Here is a 24,243-nt window from a genome sequence, read left to right on the forward strand (position 1 = left end):
TAGCTCAGATTTCAGAGGACAGAGTGATCTCTCTGTAGCTTTCACACTGCATCTTTATCCTTCAACCTGCCCCTTTGGTTAAGCCCATTGGTGGCAGTGGGGAGCCCATGGTCTCTTAGCATGCCCTGAAGGTTAATGAATCCAGGTTGTGGTGGGAAGCAAGTTCCAGAATACAGGACTTCTCACAGACAATGCCCTACTAGTAGCTGCCTCCCATTTAAATCAACCTAAACACCTCCGTTGATTGCAATTGTGCCTGTATCGCATGGGGGATAGGTGAGCAGATAGTCTCCCAGGTAGGCATATTTTATACCTTGTAGGGCTTCATTGGTCCAAATCAGCAGCCAGAACTCCACCCAGAGGACAGTACGCAGTCACTGCAAATTTTGGAGCACTGATGTTATGCTTTGTCTGCTAAATCCTTTGTAGTAATCAGGAGCTAGTGCAGAAGGCACCTAGATGATCTCAAGTTAAAGCACCATGTAGATCATATTGCTCACATCTAATCTCAGGGTGACTGTAACAAGGTGAGCTTTCGGATTAAACTGTCACATAGCACAGATGAAAACTAAATGATGTTTGTCCCAGGTAGGAGCAGCCCAAGATATTTCAAGATCCTCAGACTGAAAAGCTCAGTGACAAGTGCCAGCCTTAGTCAGAGGTGCCAACATTGTTGTCATCAATTTTTCCGATTGCTTTTTCTTCTCTACCAGTGTTCCCTTGAGCTTGTCTGGGTTGAACCTTATCCACCTAGTCCTCGTCCATGCCCTATTCTCCTATAGATACAGCATCCCTCCAGTGAGCTAATATTGCTTAGTAATCTTTAGAATAAAGGGTGGATTTAGCTCTTATGCATACACATATGTGGGAAGTATTTATCACCTGTATAAACTGCATTTGCTAACATCTTAGCAGCTTTTCAGGAAAAGTGGAACTTTAAACATAGCTCAAAGGTGAACTAAAAGTTGTTTTTTTTGTTTGTTTTTTTTTTAAAAAGAGAGTTCCCAGATCATTGAGAGAGTGTAGGCTTAAAATTCCAAATAAATTCATTGTAAAATCAAATTGCTCCTCATCAGTTCCTCTTCCACTTGCATGCCAGGCTCTGGGTACAGGCCTTTAGGGTTCTAATTATCCTGCTCTAATGGGTGATCACTAGCAACTTATGCAGTGTAAAGAGTTCAGTTCCTTGCTGTGCCTTGCGTTATGATTACCACTTGCTGCCAAGTGCTGCTATTGGGGTTACTGTTGAAAAACAGTCAGCAGTTTCAGCTGACGCAGAATCTAGCAGTCCACCTACTTAGAGGTCCAGCTTAGGGTGGCTGCATGGCAGCTGTTCCCCTCCTTCCAGTGGCATATTCTTGAGTTTCATTTTTAAAGACTGATCTGATGCATTGTCTTTATCCCTTTACTTTTTCCTGATGTCTACATTATACAATTGTCTGATATATGCTCCATTGCCGTGGCAATGGGTGCACACCAGGAGCCAAATCATATACTCCCTGCTCAAACCAGAGGGCCCTGCTTCTAGCATAACCTGTGTGCATCTGTTGGGTGTGGAAATAAATAGGGTTCCAAGACTGTGCATAGGAGGGCTACACTACCTGCATGGACCAGAATGTGGCAGAGGCTTCTGACATGCGTGGTGTTTTGAGGTGGGGCTGGGAAGGGGTTGATGGATCTGCTACTACAGAGATAATATCTAGTCAGTCATCCCTCCACCTCCTGAAAGCGCACTGCAGACACTGCTGTGGCCATGATGTTCTGTGGCCTATTGTAGGGAAGGTTTCCTCAGGCCCTTGCACTTCTCTGCTGTACACAGCTATCTGACCCTGAATCAGTAGTCCCCAAACTTTTTGTTGTTCCCTCCCTTACCTGTAATGTAAACTGTGTGCGCCCTCCCGGGAGCTGGGCCAGGGGCTGGGGCTGCAAGCCGGGAGTGGGGTCATGGCCCGAAGCCGAGGCCTTGGCTAGGACCTGCGGCTGGGAGCAGGAGCTGCGGTCAGGAGCCAAGGCCATGGCCTGGGCTGGGGCCAGAGCCAAAGAGGACCTGGCAGGCAGAGTGGGGCTGGGTGGCGCTCCCTCCATGCCCCCCATGGGAGCTGGCCCAGACCCCCTTCACTCTCCAAATGTTCCTCTATGCTCCCCTAGGGGGGCACACCCACAGTTTGGGGACCACTGCCCTAAGTTATAAATATAAATAAAAATCACACACAGAAACCTTAGCTCAGAACTTGGCAAAGGTAAGGCTTTTTAGGTCACCCTTAAAATGTATTTATTTGTCCTGTATGGCTGCAAATGTGGTGGTAGTGACTCTGGGATCTCAAGCAATTCTTTAAAATATATATATTTCAATTTGTCTTTGGTATAGCAGCAATGTTCTTCCTGGGAGAGTCTGCAGTAGCACTAATTCTTGCCTTATTCCCTTTAATTGTTTGATATCTAATGTGTCTGCAACTTTTTTTACCAGCTTATGGAAGTGACGGGGAAAAACCAGGATGAATGCATAGTGGCGCTACATGATTGTAATGGGGATGTGAATAGAGCAATCAACATACTGCTGGAAGGAAGCTCAGACACAGTAAGAATCCACTTGTGAACAAAACCGCATACTTTTTGTTATGGTCCCTTTTCTACTTTCTAGGAGTGGATTGTGGGGGAACAATCGAACGCTTGACCTCAGGAGCCTCCAATCTCTCTCTCTCCTTCCAGCTCTGCCTAAAAAAGAAATGAAGACTGGGGAGACTTCTCACTCACATATTGGTATAGTAAAATCTAGACTGTCCTTGAAGTGAAAAAAAATCTTTCATGCCAAGTATGTACACAAAAGAAGCACAAAAGGGAGCATAGATAGTGAGAAATTTGGTCACCCTTTTTAGCATGCTCAGAGAAGGAGGACTTCCCAGCCAGTAAGACAGAATCTTTAGCCAGGTTTTTTGAATGCTAATCTGATCTTGATGTATGATATAGCGTGTTAATGTTTTATTGTGACTTTGCCTTAACAAAGAGTTTAAAAACAAAAACAAAACTTGGCATCCACAACAAAACACCCAAACTAAGCTTTGAAAACATTGTTTCTGTCATATCACTTTACTGCTGGGTCCCTCTGATAGACACTAAGACTTCATATAAACAAAAACACTTAATGGCAAATGCAGTGTTATGTGCTGCCATGTCTCTAATCAGTCTGGCGTCTCAGGCAGTTGGAGATGGTCCAGAGTAAACAGCCTTGTGTGTTTGCCATGAATAGCCAATTTTCACTGCTGTAACAGGAGAAGCAGCCACTTGTAGATATACTGTATCGCTTCATAGGTGCACGCTGCACTTAGCAAGTGTAAAATTAAGCTGAGGTCTGTGCCCTGAGGAGTTACAGATCAAACTCTAATAATGGAACAGTAGGACATAGCAAATAGCTACTTGTTTCACTAATAACCTCATTAATGAGAATCCCTTTAAGAGGAGGGCAGAGGAATATCTCCAAATATGTATTTTATAATACATGGAGTAACGCGAATTTCTTGTTCCAAGAAGCAGTGGACAAGAGTCTTAATGTGAGTGAAGTTGTACCTGGAGTGCCTTTTAAATTTGTAAGATGGGATTCAGGCTGCTTCCTCATCTCATCCTAACTGGGAAAGGAACCCTGGACTTCATTTCCTTTTTAAACCCTCTTCCTTTATCTCTCCTGTAATGAGTCAGTGCAGAGACATGTCCTGCTTGGATGTTGCTATAAGCCAGTTATTTCTGTTCCAGCTTCTAAAGCGTAGGGATCACAAACTGGGATCTGTTTCTAGTTGAGAGGACAGGAAATGCTTAAGTAAGCAAGTAACAATCACAAACAAACCTTACTCTGCCCAGCCTATGTCTAAATGTTGGGGTCTTCTGAAGTAGACTTTTGCTCAGGCTGCGAGTCTTTCATGGAGGTCATGTGACTCTCCGGGACCTCTGTGCCTTCCGCAGCTGCAGTGGCTGGTGCGGCTGACGCCAGGGCCATCCGAGCAGTGGGGATAGGCCCAGGGCCGGCGGCCCCAGGCAGTTGGTCCCCCAGAGCAGCACCATCCGCTGGAGCACACCCCAGCACCCAAGATTTAGTTAAGGATATTTTTAGTAAAAGTCATGGACAGATCACTGGCCATAACTTTCTGTTTATTGCCCATGACTTTTACTAAAAATACCCATGACTAAATTGTAGCCTAACTATTGCTTGCTGCACAATAGATGGTTAAATCAAGACTAGCAGAAAGCAACACACCTTGAATGAGTGTCTTGGGTATCTATCGGGGACCAAATACATACTTAGAACAAACAAAAAAAAAAAATGACAGTTCATGGTCTTCATGTTGAAAATACTTGCTTCTTTAGGTAACGTAAATGGGCTAGAAAACAAGTGTCTTGTGTTTCTGCAGAAAGGGACCTGGGGATGACAGTGGACAAGACACTGGATAAGAGTCAGCAGTGTGCCCTCGTTGCCAAGAAGGCCAACAACATATTGGGCTGTATTAATAGGAGCGTTGACAGCAGATTGAGGGAAGTGATTTTTCCACTCTATTAAGCACTGGTGAGGCCACACCTGGAGTATTGTGTCCAGTTTTGGTCCCCCCACTACCAAAGGGTGTGGACAAATTGGAGAGAGTCCAGCAGAGGGCAACAAAAATAATTACGGGGCTGGGGCACATGATTGATTAGAAGGGGCTGAGAGAAGTGGGGTTATTTAGTCTGCAGAAGAGAAGAATGAGGGGAGATTTGATAGCAGCCTTTAACTACCTGAAGGGGGGTTCCAAAGAAGATGGAGCTAGACTGTTCTCAGTGGTAGCAGATGACCAAACAAGGAGCAATGGTCTGAAGTTGCAGTGGGGGAAGTCTAAGTTGGATATTAGGAAACACTATTTCACTAGGAGGGCGGTGAAGCACTGAAATGGGTTACCTAGGAAGGTGGTGGAATCTCCATCTTTAGAGGCTTTTGAGGCCTGGCTTAACAAAGCCCTGGCTGTGGGGATTGGTCCTGCTTTGAGCAGAGGCTTGGACTAGATGACCTGCTGAGTTCTCCATGAATGATTTCTCTGTTTACCAAATTAGATAGCTCAAGAAAGAGAAGTTTTCCTGTAAACTAGAAGCCAGGTAGCCAGCACTCTGATAGTTTAACATTGCTCTTCCACCCTTTGGAGAGCCACTCCAAATCTGTTGCTCACCATAGAGAAGTGCGAAAGGCTTGGATGGTTGTGCATCAGTCTAGTACTTAGCCTGCCTGCTGGGAACCAATACTGATGTCATAAATAGCAGCGTTTTCCAGGTTTCTCAGTATACACTTTTTTTATTACATGAAGTGAAAGGATTTAAAGCTGCTCTTAAAACTTGCTGCTGTGCATATTCACCACCTTTCTCAATTATTTTTGAGGCAATCTCTTGGTAGTTCACTGAGGATACATCTTGAGAACTGGGTACTGTCTACCCAGTCTTCCCTCTACAAGAGTATGGTTGCCAAGGCTAGCAGTGTGGAAGCATAGAATTACAGTAGCACCATGCTTTGCCACAGAAGGACTTTAAAGCCAGCAGCTGTTGTTAAATGAGAATGGAGAAAATTGGATCTTAGCCTGTGTCACTCTTTGTTACCATGAGGGCATTTGCTTTAGTATCCTGGTTAAAGTTCAACTGGAGAAGTTTTTCTGTATGCCTAATTGCAGGAGGAATTTTTTGGTTGGGCAGAGTTGTGTTTGTCCTTATCTGTTGTATAGTGTTGCTACAAACTGCCCCACAGGTGGCTCCAGTCCAGTGGTAGGTGAAATGAGAAAGCTTCAGCATGCATCAATAATAGCAGTGCATTGGAGGTCTTTGGTTGAAAGACACTATAGGATGTCAAACGTTGTCATGGGATTCTCGTTGTTCATATATACTACACTTGATGTGCTGATGTAACTTGTAAGCAATCTATTTAATGTGGCCAAGACATCTGCAAAGCAAGAAAATATGGTTAAAAGTTCTATTTGTAGAGCTTCCAAAAGACTGCCAATGAGCTTCTTTGAGCTGAGGCCACCATACCATCTGGCTGTCTGATAATTCCCTTATGAAGATCCCCCTCTCCAGTAGTTCTTACCGTCTCTTCTGGTTGTACAGAATCTACTATTTTTTCAGCTGGGGATATTACTCAAATGGTTAGCCTCTGTCTTCATGCCTGACTAGCTCTTTTGCTGGCTAAATCCTCTAAAGCTAGAGTGCCAAGCTGGCTCTTCAGACAACCCATCCTGCCACTTAAGATAAGACCAATAACTTCACCAAAGACAGGCCTCTTTTCTTACATTGCTGCCCAAGATCAGATCTACAGCTGGCGCTTGGACTGCTTCAGACAAGGTCAGTTGAAAACTTTGTTCCTTAACAGACTGTTGTTGGCAGTGAGTTACCTTGATGCTGGCTTTCCTCTCCTCTAAGATGTTTCCTGTTAGGAGATACCAGCATTAGCTTTAGAAGACATTCCTAGGGAAACCCAGACTCCTCTCAGCATTTCCTTCTAGAGGAATTATTTTTTCTGTGCATAAGTAGCATTAAATGGCTTAATGAAACCCTTCAGTTCAGCTGTTACTTTAGGGGAAGTTCTTATGAGTGGAGAAGGAAGGACTTGATTGCCCCATAACTCTACACCTGTTACTTACCACAGTCATTAACACCTGAACAGTTTCAGCAGGAATTCTCTTCTTCCCACCAATTCAGGTCAGTTCTCACTGAGGAGGAACTGTGATCCTCTGCTTCTGAAGTAGGCTTGGCAGTAGCCTCTGTTCCAGCAAAACATCTCTCCTCATATTGAGGGACACCAGTTCCACAGACTTGTTAGAAAATAGAATAGATAGAGGCCTTTAAAAATTCCTTTCAGTTTGCCACTACCCAACTTTTGTTCATCTTTGCATACAGCTTATGCCTGAGCATATTTAACGACAGCTGCTTTTGAGACCCACCTCTTTTAGGGTGACTTGTAAGTTGTCTGCCGTGTAGGATTTCCTTTCCTTTCAGAGATGTCTCAAACTTTCTCAAGATTTCAGCATGTAAATAGGCTTCGTCCACCATAGTGCTTGGAACCTAATGGTAATCCTCCTGTACTGGAGGAGAATCAAGCTTTCCACCACATATAAACTAATATCCTTTGCGTATTCTGACACCTGTTTGATGAGCAACTCATATTCCATGTCTTCTGTCAGCTTAGGAGAAATCCAAACCTATTATACTTCAGCCTCTCGCACCTGAGAAGAAATTGAAATAGGATAGTAACTATCACTCTTCCCCTCGTCCCCCCAAATCAAATCAAAATTAAAAAAAATCAGCTAGCCGCGAAAAGGAGCCACCAGTGGTGTTAACTCTTTCCAGTGGAGAAGTTGAAGCACAGGCTGTTCTTGATTTTTTTTTTTTTTTTTTTTTTTTTTTACTTTTAAAGCATTACAATATTCAGTTTGTGTTGCTACCTTGATAACATTTGGGACTTTTGCATTGGTTAGCTTATCACAGTTCATCCTCAGGAGAGGGGACTTTGATTTGAGCTGAATGGAAACTTTGCCTCAGTAGTTCAGGAGAGACTGGGCAGGACCTAGAGTTAATGGCAGCCATACTTTGTCTTCATTCTGATGGTACCATTGCTTCTCTTGAGGTCACAGCTTCATCCAGCATTCCAGATGGTGGCTGGGGGTATAAATTGCCCTCTGTATGTTGTCTGTCTAGACTGTAAGCTCTTTGAGGCAAGGACTTCATTCTCGTAATTGTACTTAAAGTACCTAGCACACTGACACTGTGCAAATAAATTTTAATTTTTCTCCCCTGCTTTGTAACTATGGCTCAATAGCCTAATTATATAATTACGTAATATATTATCAACTGCCTTATTATTCTGAGAAGTTTTTTTAGCTATTTCATTTTAAACTCCTACAAATGTTTTGTAATTCCTAAGGGTCTGACATGAATCCTGAATTTAACTGGATTTAAGAGAACACAGGTCTGACATTCAAGCCTTGATTCTTTCTCTTGCTTGGGCATTGCAGCAGTTTCTGAACACAGTAATGCTACACATGATGTGTTGCAGTCCTTGGGCATAGTGGGCTGACTTGTTTTGGCCCAGTTTCCCCAAGCTGCTGTTCCGATACCCTGATCATCAGTGCTTAGATTCCAAGAAAGCCAAGTTCATTTGTTTGATTTTTCTAATCCATCTGCTCTCTCATTGACCTCTTTCTCCCTGTTCCAAACATGCATTCTCCCCTGTCCTGTTGAGAGATGGAACAATTCAGTCCTGTTTGTTTCCAGTCAGACTTCTGAAAACAATTGAGAGGATGAATACCCTTTAGCAGGTTTTCTACTATGCTGTCTACCTAGACTTCTTTACAGTAACCCATGTCAGTTGTAGCCAGAAAGAGTTGAGCTATTAAATGCGTGCTACCTATGTTCCATGGGAAAACCTGCTCTCAAAAAGCTGTATCCTCTTCCCCCTCAGAGTGATGTCTGTCTTGCTCTCTATCCTAGTTTAGCATGTGAAAAGCATCACATACATCTATGGCTTTATACACACACAATCCATTTATCTACAAATTGGGGTTTGGGCTGGAAAGTTTTGCAAAGTTGTCTGTAGTTATCTCTGCTTTTTAATCTGTTGTGTCTAATGCTTCCCCACCCAAATAGACTTCATGGGAGACTGTAGGGGGAAAGAAGAAAAGCCTTGGAAAAGAGAGTTCAGAAAACAAAGAGAACAGAGAAAAGCGAGGGGACAGAGAAGTGAGCCGTGGACGAGGAAGCTCCAACAGACGAGGAAGAGGAGGAGGCAGCCGTGGACGAGAGTGTAAGCACAGAAACCTTCATTTTTAAAGCTCTAGTCACCTTAGTCTTTCTCTTTCTTGCACCTGAAATTGGTTGAGTTATGAAAGAGAAGAGGATCTAATGGAATAAAGTCCAGCAGAATCTCAGTGTGGTGACTGAGTTACTGCGTTTGTTTTTTTGGCAACAGGTATTCATGATGCTGTTACATGTCTTGGTTTCGAGATAAATTATTTTTGATTTATGTTTTTAGAGGCAAATTGAATTTATTTTAGATACCTTCTGCCTTTTTATGATCACATGATCTTTTGAGGGTTACCGTTGGGCACTTAAATTTGGAATAGAACCTTTGTAAGGACTGTATGTTGAGCATTGTAGAGCAGATAAAACCTGATACATTTTCCGTATGTTTCTTTTAACAAGCAAATAGCCAAGTTGATTCCATGTCATATGAGTGGGAGAACCTGAGGGTATTCTGAGTTTTATGAAATGTTTTTCCCCTTAAGGGAGAATGAAAAGGCCTTGGTATATCCTGGGGATTAATTATAAGCGCGCACATGCACAAAAGATAAGCTTCTACACAAATAGAAAGGGTGTGGTGTGAACCTAAACATTATTAGGATTACCACAGTGTATTCAAGTGCAGTGATTCCAGTACATTGCACAAAAGAGTGCTAATGTGCTGCAAATGCTATTTCCAAAGTTAAGTAGCACTGAATTAGATCACCTTTGAGTATGTTACCCATTGCTTAAGCCATTTCTTAAAGTGCCCCTCACCATATTATTAAAAAAATTACATACAAAGTCCATATGAAAATATATACGTACATTTCAAAAAAACACAAAAAACTCTCCACCTATACAAAACAGTATACTGCATTCACAATCCTCCCCTTGGAGAGTTGATGAGAGTGAATGAACCACATGTGACAGATGTTAGTCACATTGCTTAATGCATTACTGAAAGGCCCTCAGATGCTGCAGTGATCTGGGTGCCGTAAGAACGTACATAGAATAAAAGAATATCCAGATGCTGTTTCATTTAATGATATGGAAGATGATATATAGAGGATATTAATGAAATTTGCAAGTTGTTTTAAAACAAGTAAGGGAATATCGGGGCTTGTCCACACAGAGACTTAGTGCATGGCAAGCCAGAGTGTGAATATACAGCGCTCTAGTGTGCCATGCACTAACTGACCATGTAGACCCTACTGCCGTGCACTGTGGAACTTTTAGTGCACGGTAGCAGGGTCCTGCCCTGTTAGCGGGCAGCAGGCTGGAGTGTTGCACTTTAACACCCTGGCTGGCTGAACACTAACTGACCATGTTAACAAGCCCTAGTTCACCAAAACAAAAAAGTAGTTGCCCAGAATTTATTTGCCAGAGCCAAATGCAGCTTGGCCTTTAAGTTTTGGGCTCTGTGCTAAATCTGGAATTTAAGGTTTTCAAATGGGTTCTAAGTCTTGCAAAATGTGCTCTCTGCACCTTTATGTGCGCGTAGTTAGGTCCCCATTGCAGTGCTGAATAGAAGTCGTGCAGTGCAGAGTCTCCATTTAACAACAACAAGTGCTGTAGTAAGTGGTGAGAGTCATTATTTTCCTTCAGGGAGCCCCTCCTTTGGATTTCAGCTGACACTTCAAAACATACAGCCGGAGGTTTTCCTTGGAATGTAATTATAGATGTCTTGTCTTTTTTAAAAAAAAAAAAAAAATTATGTCCTATGCAGGTTAAATGTAAAGGACCGGATTCTGGTAGACTCTGTGTGTGCGGTGGGGGAAAGGGAAGGCATGAGACAGGAGGCTTCTTCCCCACCCCCTTCTAGGTCCTGCTTGTTCTTTCACAAGGGACAATCAGAATGTGGCTGGGCAGGGAGGGCTCAGTTTAAGGCTGGCCTCAGAGTGGTGAGGTCATGACCCTGTTCTCCTTCAGACAGGTCAGCAGAGCAGGCCAGGGACAATGTGAGATGCACCAAAGAGTGGCAAAGCTCCTGTTGCCCCATATATCCCCCTACAGCTCCAGGTGGGGTTCCTGCTGAAAGGTGATCTCCTCTGCTCCACTCTACAATGCCAGGGCCCAAGATTTATGAACTTTCATTTAGGCACCCAAATCCACGTTTCAGATGCTTAAATAAGTGTATTGATTTGAGAGGTGCTGAGCACCCACAACTCCCATCACCTCTACTTCACTTGCTGTACCAGCTCAGCACCTCTGAAAATCCAGCAGCTTATTTATGTGCTCATTAGAAACTGTGAGTGACACAATCTGTTGCTACTCTCCATTGTTTTCAAACCTCTTACAAATGTAAAGATAAAATTTCCTTCCCTGTCCATCTTCTGTCTTCTCTCCCCAGTTCGAGTAGAAGAGAATGGAGTGGACAACAGTCAAGGGGAGAGACCTTCAGATCGTGGGAAGCGTGGCCGTGGGAGAGGTAAGGTGGTGTTGCTGCTGCATGGACAATCATGGCTTTTCTCTTGTTCAAAGGATAATCGGCTTTTTTAGATCTCAAAAAGACGACCAGCTTAAAAAGCCCAGCTATATACGGTTGTCTGTGCCCTTTGTTCCATAAGAAAAAGCCATGTGTAATTTGATTTCCATTAAATTTTTGCCTTGAGTGACCTAAACAAGGTGCACAAACCTGCAAGGCAGGTTCAGATGTGGGCTGGCATACTCAGATCTGTCACTTGACCCCAAAGACATCCAGCATTTGGGCTGTGAGCTCTCAATAACCTGCTGTTATGGAGAGTACCAGCCACCCCACGAAAGTCAAATCTGAGCAGAGAGCTATGGAACCCCAAGATACACTATGGCCTGTGGGGCCGCACTAGGTTATTTTGTTAAAGATAATGAAGGGGTGTAGGGGTTTGGCTTGTACTTGTGCCAGTCCCTCAAAGTGGATTCTAGTGATGTCAAGAATCCCATCTCTGCTTTGTACCCTTTGAGGGGACGTCATGCTTCTCTGAGGCTTGCTAGCTAGGTGACATGGAAGGCTAAGGGAACCTGGGATACTATGAGAGAAGAAAGGGGATCAAGAGGTGCAGGAAGTAATCTAGATTGCGTTGTGGTGAAGATAAGAGAAAAGAGCGAAATCTGGATTTGTCAGGGATTTGGGAGTCGGGAAGCTTCTGTTGATTTAGTGGGTTAGAGCATGGCTTTTGGGGGTGGAAGTGATTTCTTTAGCATGCAGGGAGGGTCTGTGGGGAGCCGTAATATCTTGTGGGTTGGAAGGGAAGTGGTTGTTGCTAGGAGGAGCTGGGGTAAAAGTATGTCAGCGCTAATAAAAGCAGTAAGTAGCATACTTTTAATTTCATATGCACATAATATTTTTGCAGCACTCCCTATCCTTGGCATAATACTTGAGGATAATCACATGTTCATTGACACATGAGAGCAGCAGTTAATCTGTATGTAACCCTGCTCCTTTAAGGACTGGCAGGAAACAAGGGCATGTAGTTTCCAGAGCAGTGGGAACATAACTAGGTTGTGCATGTGAATCAGCAAATAGCAGGCTAAGCATGTGTACAGATTTCAGAGTAGCAGCCATGTTAGTCTGTATCTGCAAAAAGAACAGGAGTACTTGTGGCACCTTGGAGACTAACTAAGTTATTTGAGCATAAGCTTTCGTGGGCTACAGCCCACTTCATCGGATGCTTGCAGTGGAATATACAGTCGGAAGAGATATCTCTCTCTCTCTCTCTCAATAAATAAATAAATAAATAAATAAATAAAAAAAAATAAAAAAAAAAAATTCCCCTCTCACCCCTATGGGTGGTATGTGTCTTCCTCAACCTCAGGTCTTCTACCAGAGTCCTGGGAGTTTGAGGGTTCTGCGCAGTATCTTAGCTGTTCCTAGCACTGCACTCTTCTGGACAGAGAGCTCTGATGTTGTTCCTGGATTCTGTTGAGCCACCTCCCAGACCTTAGGAGTCATAGCCCAGTGGTCCTTACCACCACTGGGACACTTTGGCCTTCACTTTCCACATCTTCTCTAGTTCCTCTTTCGGCCCTGGTACTTTCTCCGCTTCTCGTATTCTTCCTTCCTGATGTTGCTGTCACTTGGCATCTGATATCTAATCACCACCGCTGTCTTCTGGTCCTTGTCTATTACCACGTGTCTGGTTGATTGGCCAGTACCTGCCTGTCTGTCTGGATCTGAGGAGTCCCACAGAATCTTAGCCCTGCTATTCTCCACAACCTTTGTGGAATCTCCCATCTGGTCTTGGGAGGGTCTAGCCATACGCTGTGCAATGTTCCTGTAATCCAAACCGCACTTGGTTGTGCCGTTCAGTGTATGCTGTTCCTGCCTGCATCTTACATCCTGCCACTATGTGTTGGACTGTCTCTGAGGCTTCTCTGCACAGTCTGCCTTGGGTCCTCTCTAGTGTGGTAGACCCCTGCTTCAATGGATCTTGTGCTCAGTGCCTTTTCCTGTGCTGCTATGATCAGTGCCTCAGTGCTGTCTTTTAGTCCAGCCTTTCCAGCCACTGGTGAGATTTCCCAATGTCAGCCACCTCAGCTATCTGTCGATGGTACATCCCATGCAGGGTCTTGTCTTGCCATGGCACTTCTTCTGCTTGGTCTTCCTCCCATGTCTGTGCTTGCTCAGGCATTCTCTCAGCAGCTCATCTTTGGGGCCATCTTACTGATGTACTCTTGGATGTTCCTGGGTTTCATCCAGGACAGTGGCTTTGATGCTCACCAGCCCCGCCGCCTTCTTTCCGGCTGGTATACAGTCTCTGGGTGTTGGACTTGGGGTGGAAACCTCCGTGCATTGTGAGGAGTTCTGGGTTTTCACATCGGCAGCTCCATGTCCTCCTTTGGCCAGCTCCACTATACCGCAGGGTATCTGATGACTGGCAGGGCATAAAAGTTGATGGCGTGGATCTTGTTCTTCCACTGAGCTGGCTCTTCAGGACCTGTCTTGTCCTTGGTGATACTTGGATTTGCTGTCTTCCTTGCCTCTCATTGGTTTCCATGTGACTGTGGACCCAAGGTACTTGTAGCTGGTCTGTATGTCTGCTATGTGGCCCGCTGCTAGTTCCATCCCATCAGTCTTGACTACCTTCCCTCTCTTCACTACCATCCGGCCCACTTCCAGTCTGAATGACATCCCGATATCCTCATTGTAGATCCGCGTCAGGTGGATTAGCGAGTCGATGTCTTGTTCATTCTTAGCACACAGCTTGATGTATCCATTGTAGAGGGGTGGTCGATGGTAGTTCCACTCCTGAACCTGTACCCGTATCCAGTCCTTGTGTTATCTGGCTGAGGGGTTTAAGCCTATGCAGAAACAGCAGCGGGGGCAGTGCATCACTTGGTATATGCCGCACTTGAATGGCCACTTGTGCAAGCTGCCTTGATTGACTTCCAGTGTTGTCTTCTGTTAGTCCCATTGAGTTCTTGAGGAAGTATCTTAGTGTCCTGTTGACTTTGATATAGCGCCAGACATTTCAGATCCAGTGTGCGGCTTTGAGTCGTAGGCTTTCCTGTAGTCAGCCAGGCTGTGCTCAGATGGTCTGTCCTAGACCTTGAGTCTGGGCGACTGCTCTATCTATGAGCAACTGGTGTTTTTGAGCCTCTGGTGGTGTTCCCAATGCCCTTCTGAGCTGTGCTCATGTACTGGCCATGTGGTCCTGTAGCTTGGCAGCTATGATGCCTGATAGGACTTTCCATGTTGTGGGAGGCAGGTTATTGGCCGTAGTTGGACGGTTCTGTCCCCTTGCAGGTTTTCATGATCAGCACTGTCCTTCTTGTGTTAGCCAGTTGGTGGGAGCCTGCTGCTAGCAGCTGGTTTCATCTGTGCTGCTAGGCGTTCATGCACTGCTGTTAGTTCTTTAGCCAGTAGGTGTGAATCATGTCTGGTCAGGTGCTGTCCAGCTCTTCATGTTCTTGACCCGCTGCTGGATGTCTTCTACTGTGATGGTGACTGGTTTCTGTTCTGGGAGATTGGTGTGCTCTGTTCTCAGGTCCTGCAGCCGCTTTGCACTGGTGTTATGAGTCTTTCTCTTTCTCCCATATGTTCTTCCAGTACTGGTTCAGTTTCTCCTGCTGGTGGCTCTGCTGTTTATTGTGGTGTTGCACTGCAGTTGGGGTACACCTTGGATGTTCTTGGAGAACAGGCATTACTTTTTTGGCCTCTGCTTCTCTAGTGTATCTTCTTAGCCTGGTAGCTAGTGCTTGTGAGCCTTTGTTTAGCAGTCTCTAGGGCTTCAGATGGAGTCAGGTCCTTGTATTTTTTCAGTAGCTAGTTTATCCTTAATCTCTCACCCTTCTTTAGTTCCACCAGCTGACTAACTTCTCTCCGAGTCGCTTTGTTATCCTCCAACCTCATTTTCCAGGGTGGGGACATACTGTTGTTCTTCTTGATCGTGTAGCCAAAATCTCCAGGATTACAGAGGCTGTAGCGTATACCAGTTCATTGGTTTGAGTTATAGTGGTAGTAGGATTGTCATGAAGGGCTCTACTGGCATCTTCTAACATACTATCTGATGGTACTTCTCCACTGAGCCTTGGTAATCGGTCTCGAGGATTGACTGTAGCTAGTTTCTCCTGATTTATGCTCATATCAGCTGCTGTGCTCTGCAATGAGGGGTGGCAGTGAAGTTTCACTTCAAGGTGTGGGCTGCACTCCACTTGTTCTTCAGGTCTTCTTGAGTCTGGGATGTAATGTGGAGTTGGTCTATCTCAAGCTGTGAGAGCAGCTTCCTTTTACTATGTTGAAGCGTTGGGTAACTAGGTTTCTCAGTAAGTGTGGATGGTAGGTCTTTTGTTCATTCCACAGTCCTTCATACGTTTCATATATCCCCTCATTAGGTCTACTGTTGTAGTAGCATCCCATCAATTCCAGTTCTCTTGTCTTGTCCATGAATGGTTTTTCCATAGCCCACTTATCGTCAGATGTCCTGGTTCCTCAACATCTGGCGCGGACCTTGTATCCGGGCGACGTCCGAGCCGGCATGACTCTCCTAGTTCGTGTCACTCTCATATTTGAGGTAGGCCGGTGAAGGTCTGGGGTTTTTGCCAAGGACTCCTACTGGACAGTTGGTATCAACCGGTTTTGACCCTCTGGTCTCTCGTATCAAAGGGCGGTCTCCGTATCAAAGGGCGGCAGCTATCATAAGTAGATATCAATGGTAAGGGTTAATTTTCTTTTACTGTTAAGTTTACAAAGGGAACCAAACACGCTGACCAGAGGACCAATCAGGAAACAGGATTTTCAAAAGTAAGGGTGGGAACCTCTGGAGGTTTTTGGCTTTTTTCTGGGTTTGTTTTCCTCGGCTGTGAGTAACAAGTTTTCTCTAACTTCATCTTCTTTCAAATCTGCTCCTAAACATCTGTGAGTACAAAAGGAAAACAAAGTAATCGGCTGTGATGAGCTTTGATTGTATTTACATGTGTGGTTGTACTGTGTTGACTGGTTTAATTGGGCTATCTTTTAAATCAGACTGTATATTCATTATTTCTCTAAAGACCTGAGTAACATTGTTTGTAATTTCTTTCTTTTTAGATAAAGGTTTCTTTTAAACCTTGTGGAGTTTCTTTTCCTAGTAGGGGAGGGAGAGGAATCTCTGTGCCCAGGATCTCTGTTATATCGGTGACAGGAGGGGGGGGAAAAAGCCCAAACTCTGTGTCTCACTTCCATTGTCCCAGGCGGGAAAAGGCTACAGGACAAGGAGGGGAATCTCTTGTGTGAGCTGACTAGGTGAATGCATAGCCTCGGGGAAGCTAGAATTGCTCTCCGGTTGATATAGAAGTATAGCATCGCACAGGCTAACCCAGGAAAATGGGGGGAGCTGGGGATGAGATTGGGAGACCAGGGTCTGGGTCTTGGGGGGTTTCTCCAGGGAAAGTCTGGGGGGACAGAGCGAGGGCAGGCGCTAATATTCTGTTGGTGCGGAGATAGATCCAAGCTGGGTATAAGCTTGGGGAAGGTTCACAGTAAACACTCAGATGTTGAACTCTAAGTCCAGATTTGAGACAGACGTTTATTACAGGCGCTCTTAACCACTATGCTATCCAGTCGCATAGCATATGCGACTGGATAGCATAGTGTATATATAGATATATACACACACACACGCAGAGAACATGAAACAATGAGTGTTACCATATACACTCTTAACAAGTGATCAGTTAAGGTGAGCTGTTACCAGCAGGAGAGAGAGAAACTTTTTGTAGGAGTAATCAGTGGTCCATTTGCAGCAGTTCACAAGAAGGTGTGAGGAACAGTGTGTGTGTGTGTAGGGGGGAGATAAACGTGGGGAAATAGTTTTACTTTGTGTAATGATCCATCTACTCCCAGTCTTTATTCAAGCCTAATTTAATGGTGTCCATTTTGCAAATTAATTCCAATTCAGCAGTCTCTCGTTGGAGTCTGTTTTTGAAGATTTTTGTTGTTCTCTGTCTGGTTTTTGAATGTTGTAATTCAAACCGGACAGTCTCTACATAAAAGAATAAATGGACACAAATCAGACGTCAAGAATTATAACATTCAGAAACTGGTTGGAGAACGCTTCAGTCTCCCTGGTCACTCAATTACAGACCTAAAAGTCACAATATTACAACGAAAAACCTTCATGTTTATTTTAGCTCACCTTAACTGATCACTCTCGTTTAGTGTGTATGATAACACCCATTGTTTCATGTTATCTGTGTGTATATATATCTTCCGACTGTATTTTCCAATGCATGCATCCGATGAAGTGGGCTGTAGCCCACGAAAGCTTATGCTCAAATAAATTTGTTAGTCTCTAAGGTGCCATAAGTACGCCTGTTCTTTTTATTTGTACTGAGTTGCTGTTCAGAAGAGGTGAGGGGGGCTTATAATTAACTGCTACCATTTTCTGAGTTTTTGCACAAAACTGGTGGAGCTCAGTTTTAGTTTTGAAAGTGAAATTTCTTTTTAAGCTTCTGAGGTATAAAGAAAATAAATATTTTAAAAAAATTAAATTAGGAGTTTTTCAGTTGATGGTGTCCTCTTCCAAGTTAAAATGAGTCTCCCACATTCACCCAACTCTTTACAGTTTTAATAAAAAATTGCTGGTGTTACCTGAAGCACTCAGGTACAGTAGTGAGGCTAAGCACAGTAGGATAACTAGATGTCTCACAACTAGGCATTTGATAATCGCTAATAGAAAGCTGGCATACCTTATTGAGAAAAAGAATGCTTTGTGTGTGCCATCTTCAACCAGACACAATTCATTGCATTGTGTGTTACTTCTATATCTGCTTAACAAATAGACTGCACAGACACATAAATGAGCTAATTTAATGAAAGACCATCTGTAGCTCTTAACTATCCATGATAAACTCTCTCTTCTTACGGCTTCTGGATCATTGGCTGATGCGTGCATTTTGGGGGAGAAAAATACCTAAGGTTAAAATTTCCTAAAGTAATTGTTAAAAGTGGCAGGGATTGCTTAAAGCTGTACATTTCACTTCCTCACTGTTAAGTCTTCTCTTTTCAGGATTACATGACCTTCTCTCTCTTTGCGTATTAGCAGAAAAATAATTTTTCCTGCAGTCAGCTTAATGCAATAAAAACTTGGTTCTTGCTGCTTCATTAAATACAGAGAAGTTGAGACCAGGGATAAAGTTTCCCTTTCAATAGAGAGCAAATCGGTCACTTGTGATCAGCATGGCACCCTCACTTTATGTAATCTAGTAATAACACTGTTCAAAGGCATCCCATGCTGCATTTCTATATGCATTTCTAATGCACATGTCGCTCAGGAATCTAGGCACCAAATACAAAATTAGAGATTGGTTAATGTTTGAACAATGGACTCCATCTCTCCCTTCCTATTTTAAGCTGCCTTCTCAGGCAGGAATAATCTTATTGGCTGTTTTCTAGGAGGATTCGTGCTGGGCCATCGTGTTACTCCTTTATAGGAGAAAAACCTGATTTAAAGAGATGTGTACTCATTCCTGAAAGTGACAGGAATGGGGCTAATACTGTAACAGTAGTGGTGCATAGCCCTCCATAGAAACATCTGCTCTGCGATTTTCACCCTCACATCTGTAGGCTGCATGCTTATACAACAGAGATGCCATGATCATCTGTATGACATTTTTTCCAGCTGCGTGCACTGGATATGGTACTATGTTTTAGAATGTACAAACAGTTTAAGCTGATGTAACAGCAGCTGGGTTTTGGAGCAGTTTTGTACTATTGGCTGATTAGTGGATGGCAAAAGCACTTGTGCGTTAAGGTATTACTTACTGGAGTGGCTCTACTGCACAGACCTTAATCTCTGTGTAATAAGCAGAGGGTATAATCTTTGATTTGGAATGGAGTCAAGGAATGAAAACTGTTTAGCTGGGTCTTCAGTATCTTCATCTCTCATTCTCAAGACTGAAGTTCTTGAATAAGCTTAATTTATCCCTAAGAAGTATTATAATGCTGATAGATACTACTTTCTTGCAGTTCCTGCCTGATAGCATTACAGCATGCAATTATGATACATAGTAAGATATCGCAGGCAGGCTTGCTAGCCTAGTGAGGAGGGCTTTCAACTAGGTTCACCAGGGGAAAGTGAGATACAGGGAGGAAATACAAGGAGGGTGCAAAAGGAGCAACCTCCTGATTCATACTGAAAAAGTAGGGCAATTGGCTAGTTGTCTTAGGTGCCTCTACACAAACACAAGAAGCCTGGGAAACAAGCAGGAAGAATTGGTAGTCCTGGCACAATCAAGGAACTATGCTGTGATTGGAGTAACAGAGACTTGGTCGGGTAACTCGCTTGACTGGCACACTGTCATGGATCGGTATAAACTGTACAGGAAAGACAGGTGGTAGAAAAAAGTTGGAGGAGTTGCACTGTATGTAAGGGAGCAGTATGATTGCTCAGAGCTCCAATATGGAACTGGAGAAAAGCCTATGGAGAGTCCTTGGGTTAAGTTTAGAGGTGAGAGCAGTAGGGGTGATGTTGTGGTCAGCATCTGCTATGGACCACAAGACCAGAAGGATGAGGTAGATGAGGCTTTCTTCGGACAACTAACAAAAGTTTCCAGAGGCTCTGGTTCTCATGGGGGACTTCAGTCACTCTGACATCTGCTGGGAGAGCAATACAGCAGTGCAAAGACAATCCAGGAAGTTTTTGTAGAGTGTTGGGGACAACTTCCTGGTGCAAGTGATGGAAGAACCAACTAGGAGCCGTGCTCCTCTTGATCTGCTGCTCACAAGCAGGGAGGAATTGGTGGGGAAGTAGAAGTGAGTGGCAACCTGGGCAGCAGTGACCATGAAATGGTTGAGTTCAGGATCCTACAAAAGGAAGAAAGCAGAGCAGCAGGATATGGACCTTGGACTTCAGAAAAGCAGACTTTGACTCCCTCAGCGAACAAATGGGCAGGATTCCCAGGAAGCTAATATGAGGGGGAAGGAGTCCAGGAGAACTGGCTGTATTGTAAAGAAGCCTTATTGAGAGCGCAAGAACAAACCATCCTGATGTGTAGAAAGAATAGCAAATATGGCAGGCAACCAGCTTGGCTTAATAGAGAAATCTTTGGTGAGCTTAAACACAAACAGGAAGCTTACAAGAAGTGGAAACTTGGACAGATGACTAAGGAGGTGTATTAAAATATCACTCGAGCATGCAGGGGTGTAATCTGGAAGGCCAAAGCACAACTGGAGTTGCAGATAGCAAGGGATATGAAGGATAGCAAAAAGGATTTCTACAGGTATGTTAACAACAAGAAGAAGGTCAGGGAAAGTGTGGGACACTTAATGAATGGGAGAGGCAACTTAGTGACAGATGATGTGGAAAAAGCTGAAGTACTCAGTGCTTTTTTTGCTTCAGTCTTCACAGACAAGGTCAGCTCCCAGGCTCCTGCACTGGGTAGCACAGTTTGGGGAGGAGGAGAACAGTCCTCAGTGGTGAAAGAACAGGTTAAGGACTATTTAGAAAAGCTGGACATGCACAAGTCCCTGGGCTGCATCTAGTGCATCTGAGGGAGTTGGCTGATGTGGTTGCAGAGCCACTGACAATTATCTTTGAAAACTCATGGCGATCAGTGGAGGTCCTGAACGATTGGAAAAAGGCAAAAATAGTGCCCATCCTTAAAAAAGGGAAGAAGGAGAATCTGGGAACCACAGACCAGTCAGCCTCACCTCAGTCCCTGGAAAGATCTTGGAGCTGGTCCTCAAGGAATCCATTTTGAAACATTTAGAGGAGAGGAAGGTGATCAGGAACAGTGAACATGACTTTACCAAGGGCAGGTCATGCCTGACCAACCTGATTACTTTCTGTGGTGAGATAACTAGCTCTGTGGATATGGGAAAAGCGGTGGATGTGATATCTTGACTTTAGCTAAGCTTTTGATATGGTCTCCCACAGTAGTCTTGTAAGCAAGTTAAAAAACTATTAATTGGATGAATGGACTATAAGGTAGATTCAAAGCTGGCAAGATTGTCAGGCTCAATGAGAAGTGATCAATGGCTCGATATCTATTTGGCAGCCGGTATCAAGTGGAATGTCCCAGGGGTCTGCCCTGGGGACAGTTTTGTTCAACATCTTCATTAATGATCTGGATGATGGGATGGCTTGCCCCTTCATCAAGTTTGGAGATGACACCAAGCTAGGGGGAGAGGTAGATATACTGAAGGGGAGGGATAGGGTCCAGAGTGACTTAGTCCAATCCTCCAATTTGTCTAGAAGAAATCTGAGGTTCAACAAGGACAAATGCAGAGTCTTTCACTTAGGATGGAAGAATCTCATGTACTGCTATAGGCTGGGATGGCTAAGCGGCAGTTCTGCAGAAAAGGACCTGGAGATACTGTAGATGAGAAGCTGGATATGAGTCAACAGTGTGCCCTTGTTGCTAAGAAGGCTAATGGCATCTTGGGCTGCATTAGTAGGAGCATTACCAGCAAATCGAGGGAAGTGATTATTTGCCCTCTATTCAACACTGGTGAGGCCACACCTGGAGTATTGCATCCAGTTTTGGGCCCCCACTACAGAAGGGATGTGGACAAATTGGAGAGAGTCCAGGCGGAGGGCAACAAAAATGATTAGGGGGGCTGGGGCACATGACTTACAAGGAGAGGCTGAGGGAAGTGGGCTTCTTTAGTCTGCAGAAGAGAAGAGTGAGGGGTGATTTGATAGCATTCAAGTACCTGAAGGGAGGTTCCAAAGAGGATGGAGCTCGGCTGTTCTCAGTGGTGGTAGATGACAGAACAAGGAGCAATGGTCTCAAGTTGCAGTGGGGGAGGTTTAGGTTGGATATTAGGAAACACTATTTCACTAGGAGGGTGGTGAAGCACTGGAATGGGTTACCTAGGGAGCCGGTGGAATCTCCATCATTAGAAGTTTTTAAGGCCCAGCTTGACAAAGCCCTGGCTGTGATGATTTAGTTGGGGTTGGCCCTGCTTTGAGCAGGGGGCTGCTCTAGATGACCTTCTGAGGTCTCTTCCAACCCTTATCTTCTATGATCTGGAAAGATGCTGGAACAAATTATTGAACAATCCATTTGTAAGCACCTATTAGGTAAGAGGTGGTTAAGTAAGAACTAATATGGATTTGTCAAGAACAAATCATGACAAACCAACCTAATTTTCTTCTTTGGCAGGGTTACTGGCCTGGTGGATGGAGGAAAATAGATGTGATGTGATGTATCTTCATTTTAGTAAGGCTTTTGACATAGTCCCAGACATTCTCATAAGCAAACTAGAGAAACGTGGTCTAGATGAATTTATGGGTGCGCAAATGGTTGAAAAATTGTACTCAAGAGTAGTTATCAATGGTTCTCTGTCAAACTGGGAGGATGCAGGGATCTTCCTAGGCCTGGTACTTTTTTAATATTTTCATTAATGATTTAGCTAATGGAGTAGAGTGTGCTTATAAAATTTGTGTATAAGACCAAGCTTGGAGTGGTTGCAAGCATTTTGGAGGACATGGATTACAATTAAGAATGATCTTGACAAATTGGAGAATTGGTCTAAAATCACTAAGATGAAATTCAATAAAGACAAGTGTGAAGTACTATACTTAAGGAAAATGAAATGCACAAACTATAAAATGTGGAATAACTGACTAGGCAGTAGTACTGCAGAAAAGGATCTGGGGGTTATAGTGGATCACAAATTGAATATGATTAACAATCTGATGCAGTGCAAAAAAGGCTGATATTCTGGAGTGTATTAACTGGTGTGCATGTAAGACATGGGAGGTAATTGTTCTGCTCTACTCTGCACTGGTGAGGCCTCATCTGGAGCACTGTGTTTTAGTTCTGGGTGCCATGCTTCAGGAAAAAGGTGAGCAAATTGGAGAGAGTTCAGAGGAGAGCAACAAAAATGATAAAAGCTTTAGACAACCTGATTGACGATGCTAGGTTTAAAAACCTGGGCATGTTTCACCTTGAGAAAAGTCTGAGTGGGGACCTGATAAGTTTTCAAATATCTTCAGGGCTGTTATAAAGAGGACAGTAATCAATTGGTCTCCATATCCACTGAAGATAGGACAATAAGGAATGGGCTTAATCTGCATCACGGGAGATTTAGGTTAGATATTAGGAAAATCTTTCTCACTGTCAGGGTTGTTACATGCTGCAAGAGGTTAACAAGGGAGGTTGTGGAATCCCCATCACTGGAGGTTTTTTAGAACAGGTTGGACAAGCATGTGTCAAGGATCTTCTAGGTATACTTGGTCCTGTCTCAGCATGCGGGGCTGGACTAGATAACCTCTCAAGATCCCTTCCAGCTTTACATTTCTGGGATTCTGAGAGTATCTGTTGAGTAGAATTCTATAACAAAGATGATATGGAGAACTGTTTAGCAGGACACAACGGGTTAAAAATCCCAAAGTTATAAAAAAACAAGATTCCTTATTTGTGTGGAGCAATTAAAAGTGTAATAAGTTTACCAATTTAACTGTCATTGTGGCATTTTACACTTTGAGAAATGAGACTAGACTTGTCAGTTTCACTTTTGTTCCTAGTCAGTTTTCAGTAAATTCTTTTTTCTTCATGCTAATCTAGAGCATGTTTGCATTGCAAAAGCTGAAGGGGAATGTTTATTAGAAAAAAATCTGCTACCATGGGAATTAAAATAATGAAAAAGGGGTGCCTAGTGATAACTTCTGCCCGAAGGGTCTCTGAGATTAGAGCATTTACCTCATAGCCATCCTATATGATGTTTTTTCAAGGACAGGGTCCAGCTGCGGCCGCATCCAGTTTTCCTGTCCAAGATGGTTTCACAATTTCACATAAGCTAGGACATATTTTTGCCAGTCTTCTTTCCAAATCCTCGTAAGTCTGAGGAAGAACGTAGGTTGCACTCCCTGGACATCAGGAGAGCATTAGCCTTCACATTGAAAAGACTGAACCATTTTGCAATTTGACACAGTTCATCATGGTGGCTGATAGGATGAAAGGTCATCCAGTGTCCACCTAGAGAATTTCATATTGGATCAACGCCTGCATCTGATTTTGCTATGATCAGGTAAAAGTGCCTCCCCCGGCAATTTTAACTACTCA

General features: G+C 43.8%; 1 protein-coding gene across 3 annotated transcripts in view; it reads left to right on the top strand.

The window, feature by feature from the left end:
* UBAP2 (ubiquitin associated protein 2) overlaps window positions 1–24,243 on the top strand; it is a 154,600-nt gene that overhangs the window by 48,836 nt on the left and 81,521 nt on the right. For all 3 annotated transcript variants that reach the window (XM_032779853.2, XM_075066824.1, XM_075066823.1), the window contains 3 exons: window positions 2,468–2,578; window positions 8,641–8,797; window positions 11,126–11,203. In XM_032779853.2, the coding sequence (XP_032635744.1) occupies window positions 2,468–2,578; window positions 8,641–8,797; window positions 11,126–11,203 (346 nt within the window). The remainder of the gene's footprint in view (window positions 1–2,467; window positions 2,579–8,640; window positions 8,798–11,125; window positions 11,204–24,243) is intronic.

The sequence above is a fragment of the Chelonoidis abingdonii genome, chromosome 6 (assembly GCF_003597395.2).
Source record: "Chelonoidis abingdonii isolate Lonesome George chromosome 6, CheloAbing_2.0, whole genome shotgun sequence".
Lineage (NCBI taxonomy): Eukaryota > Metazoa > Chordata > Testudines > Testudinidae > Chelonoidis > Chelonoidis abingdonii.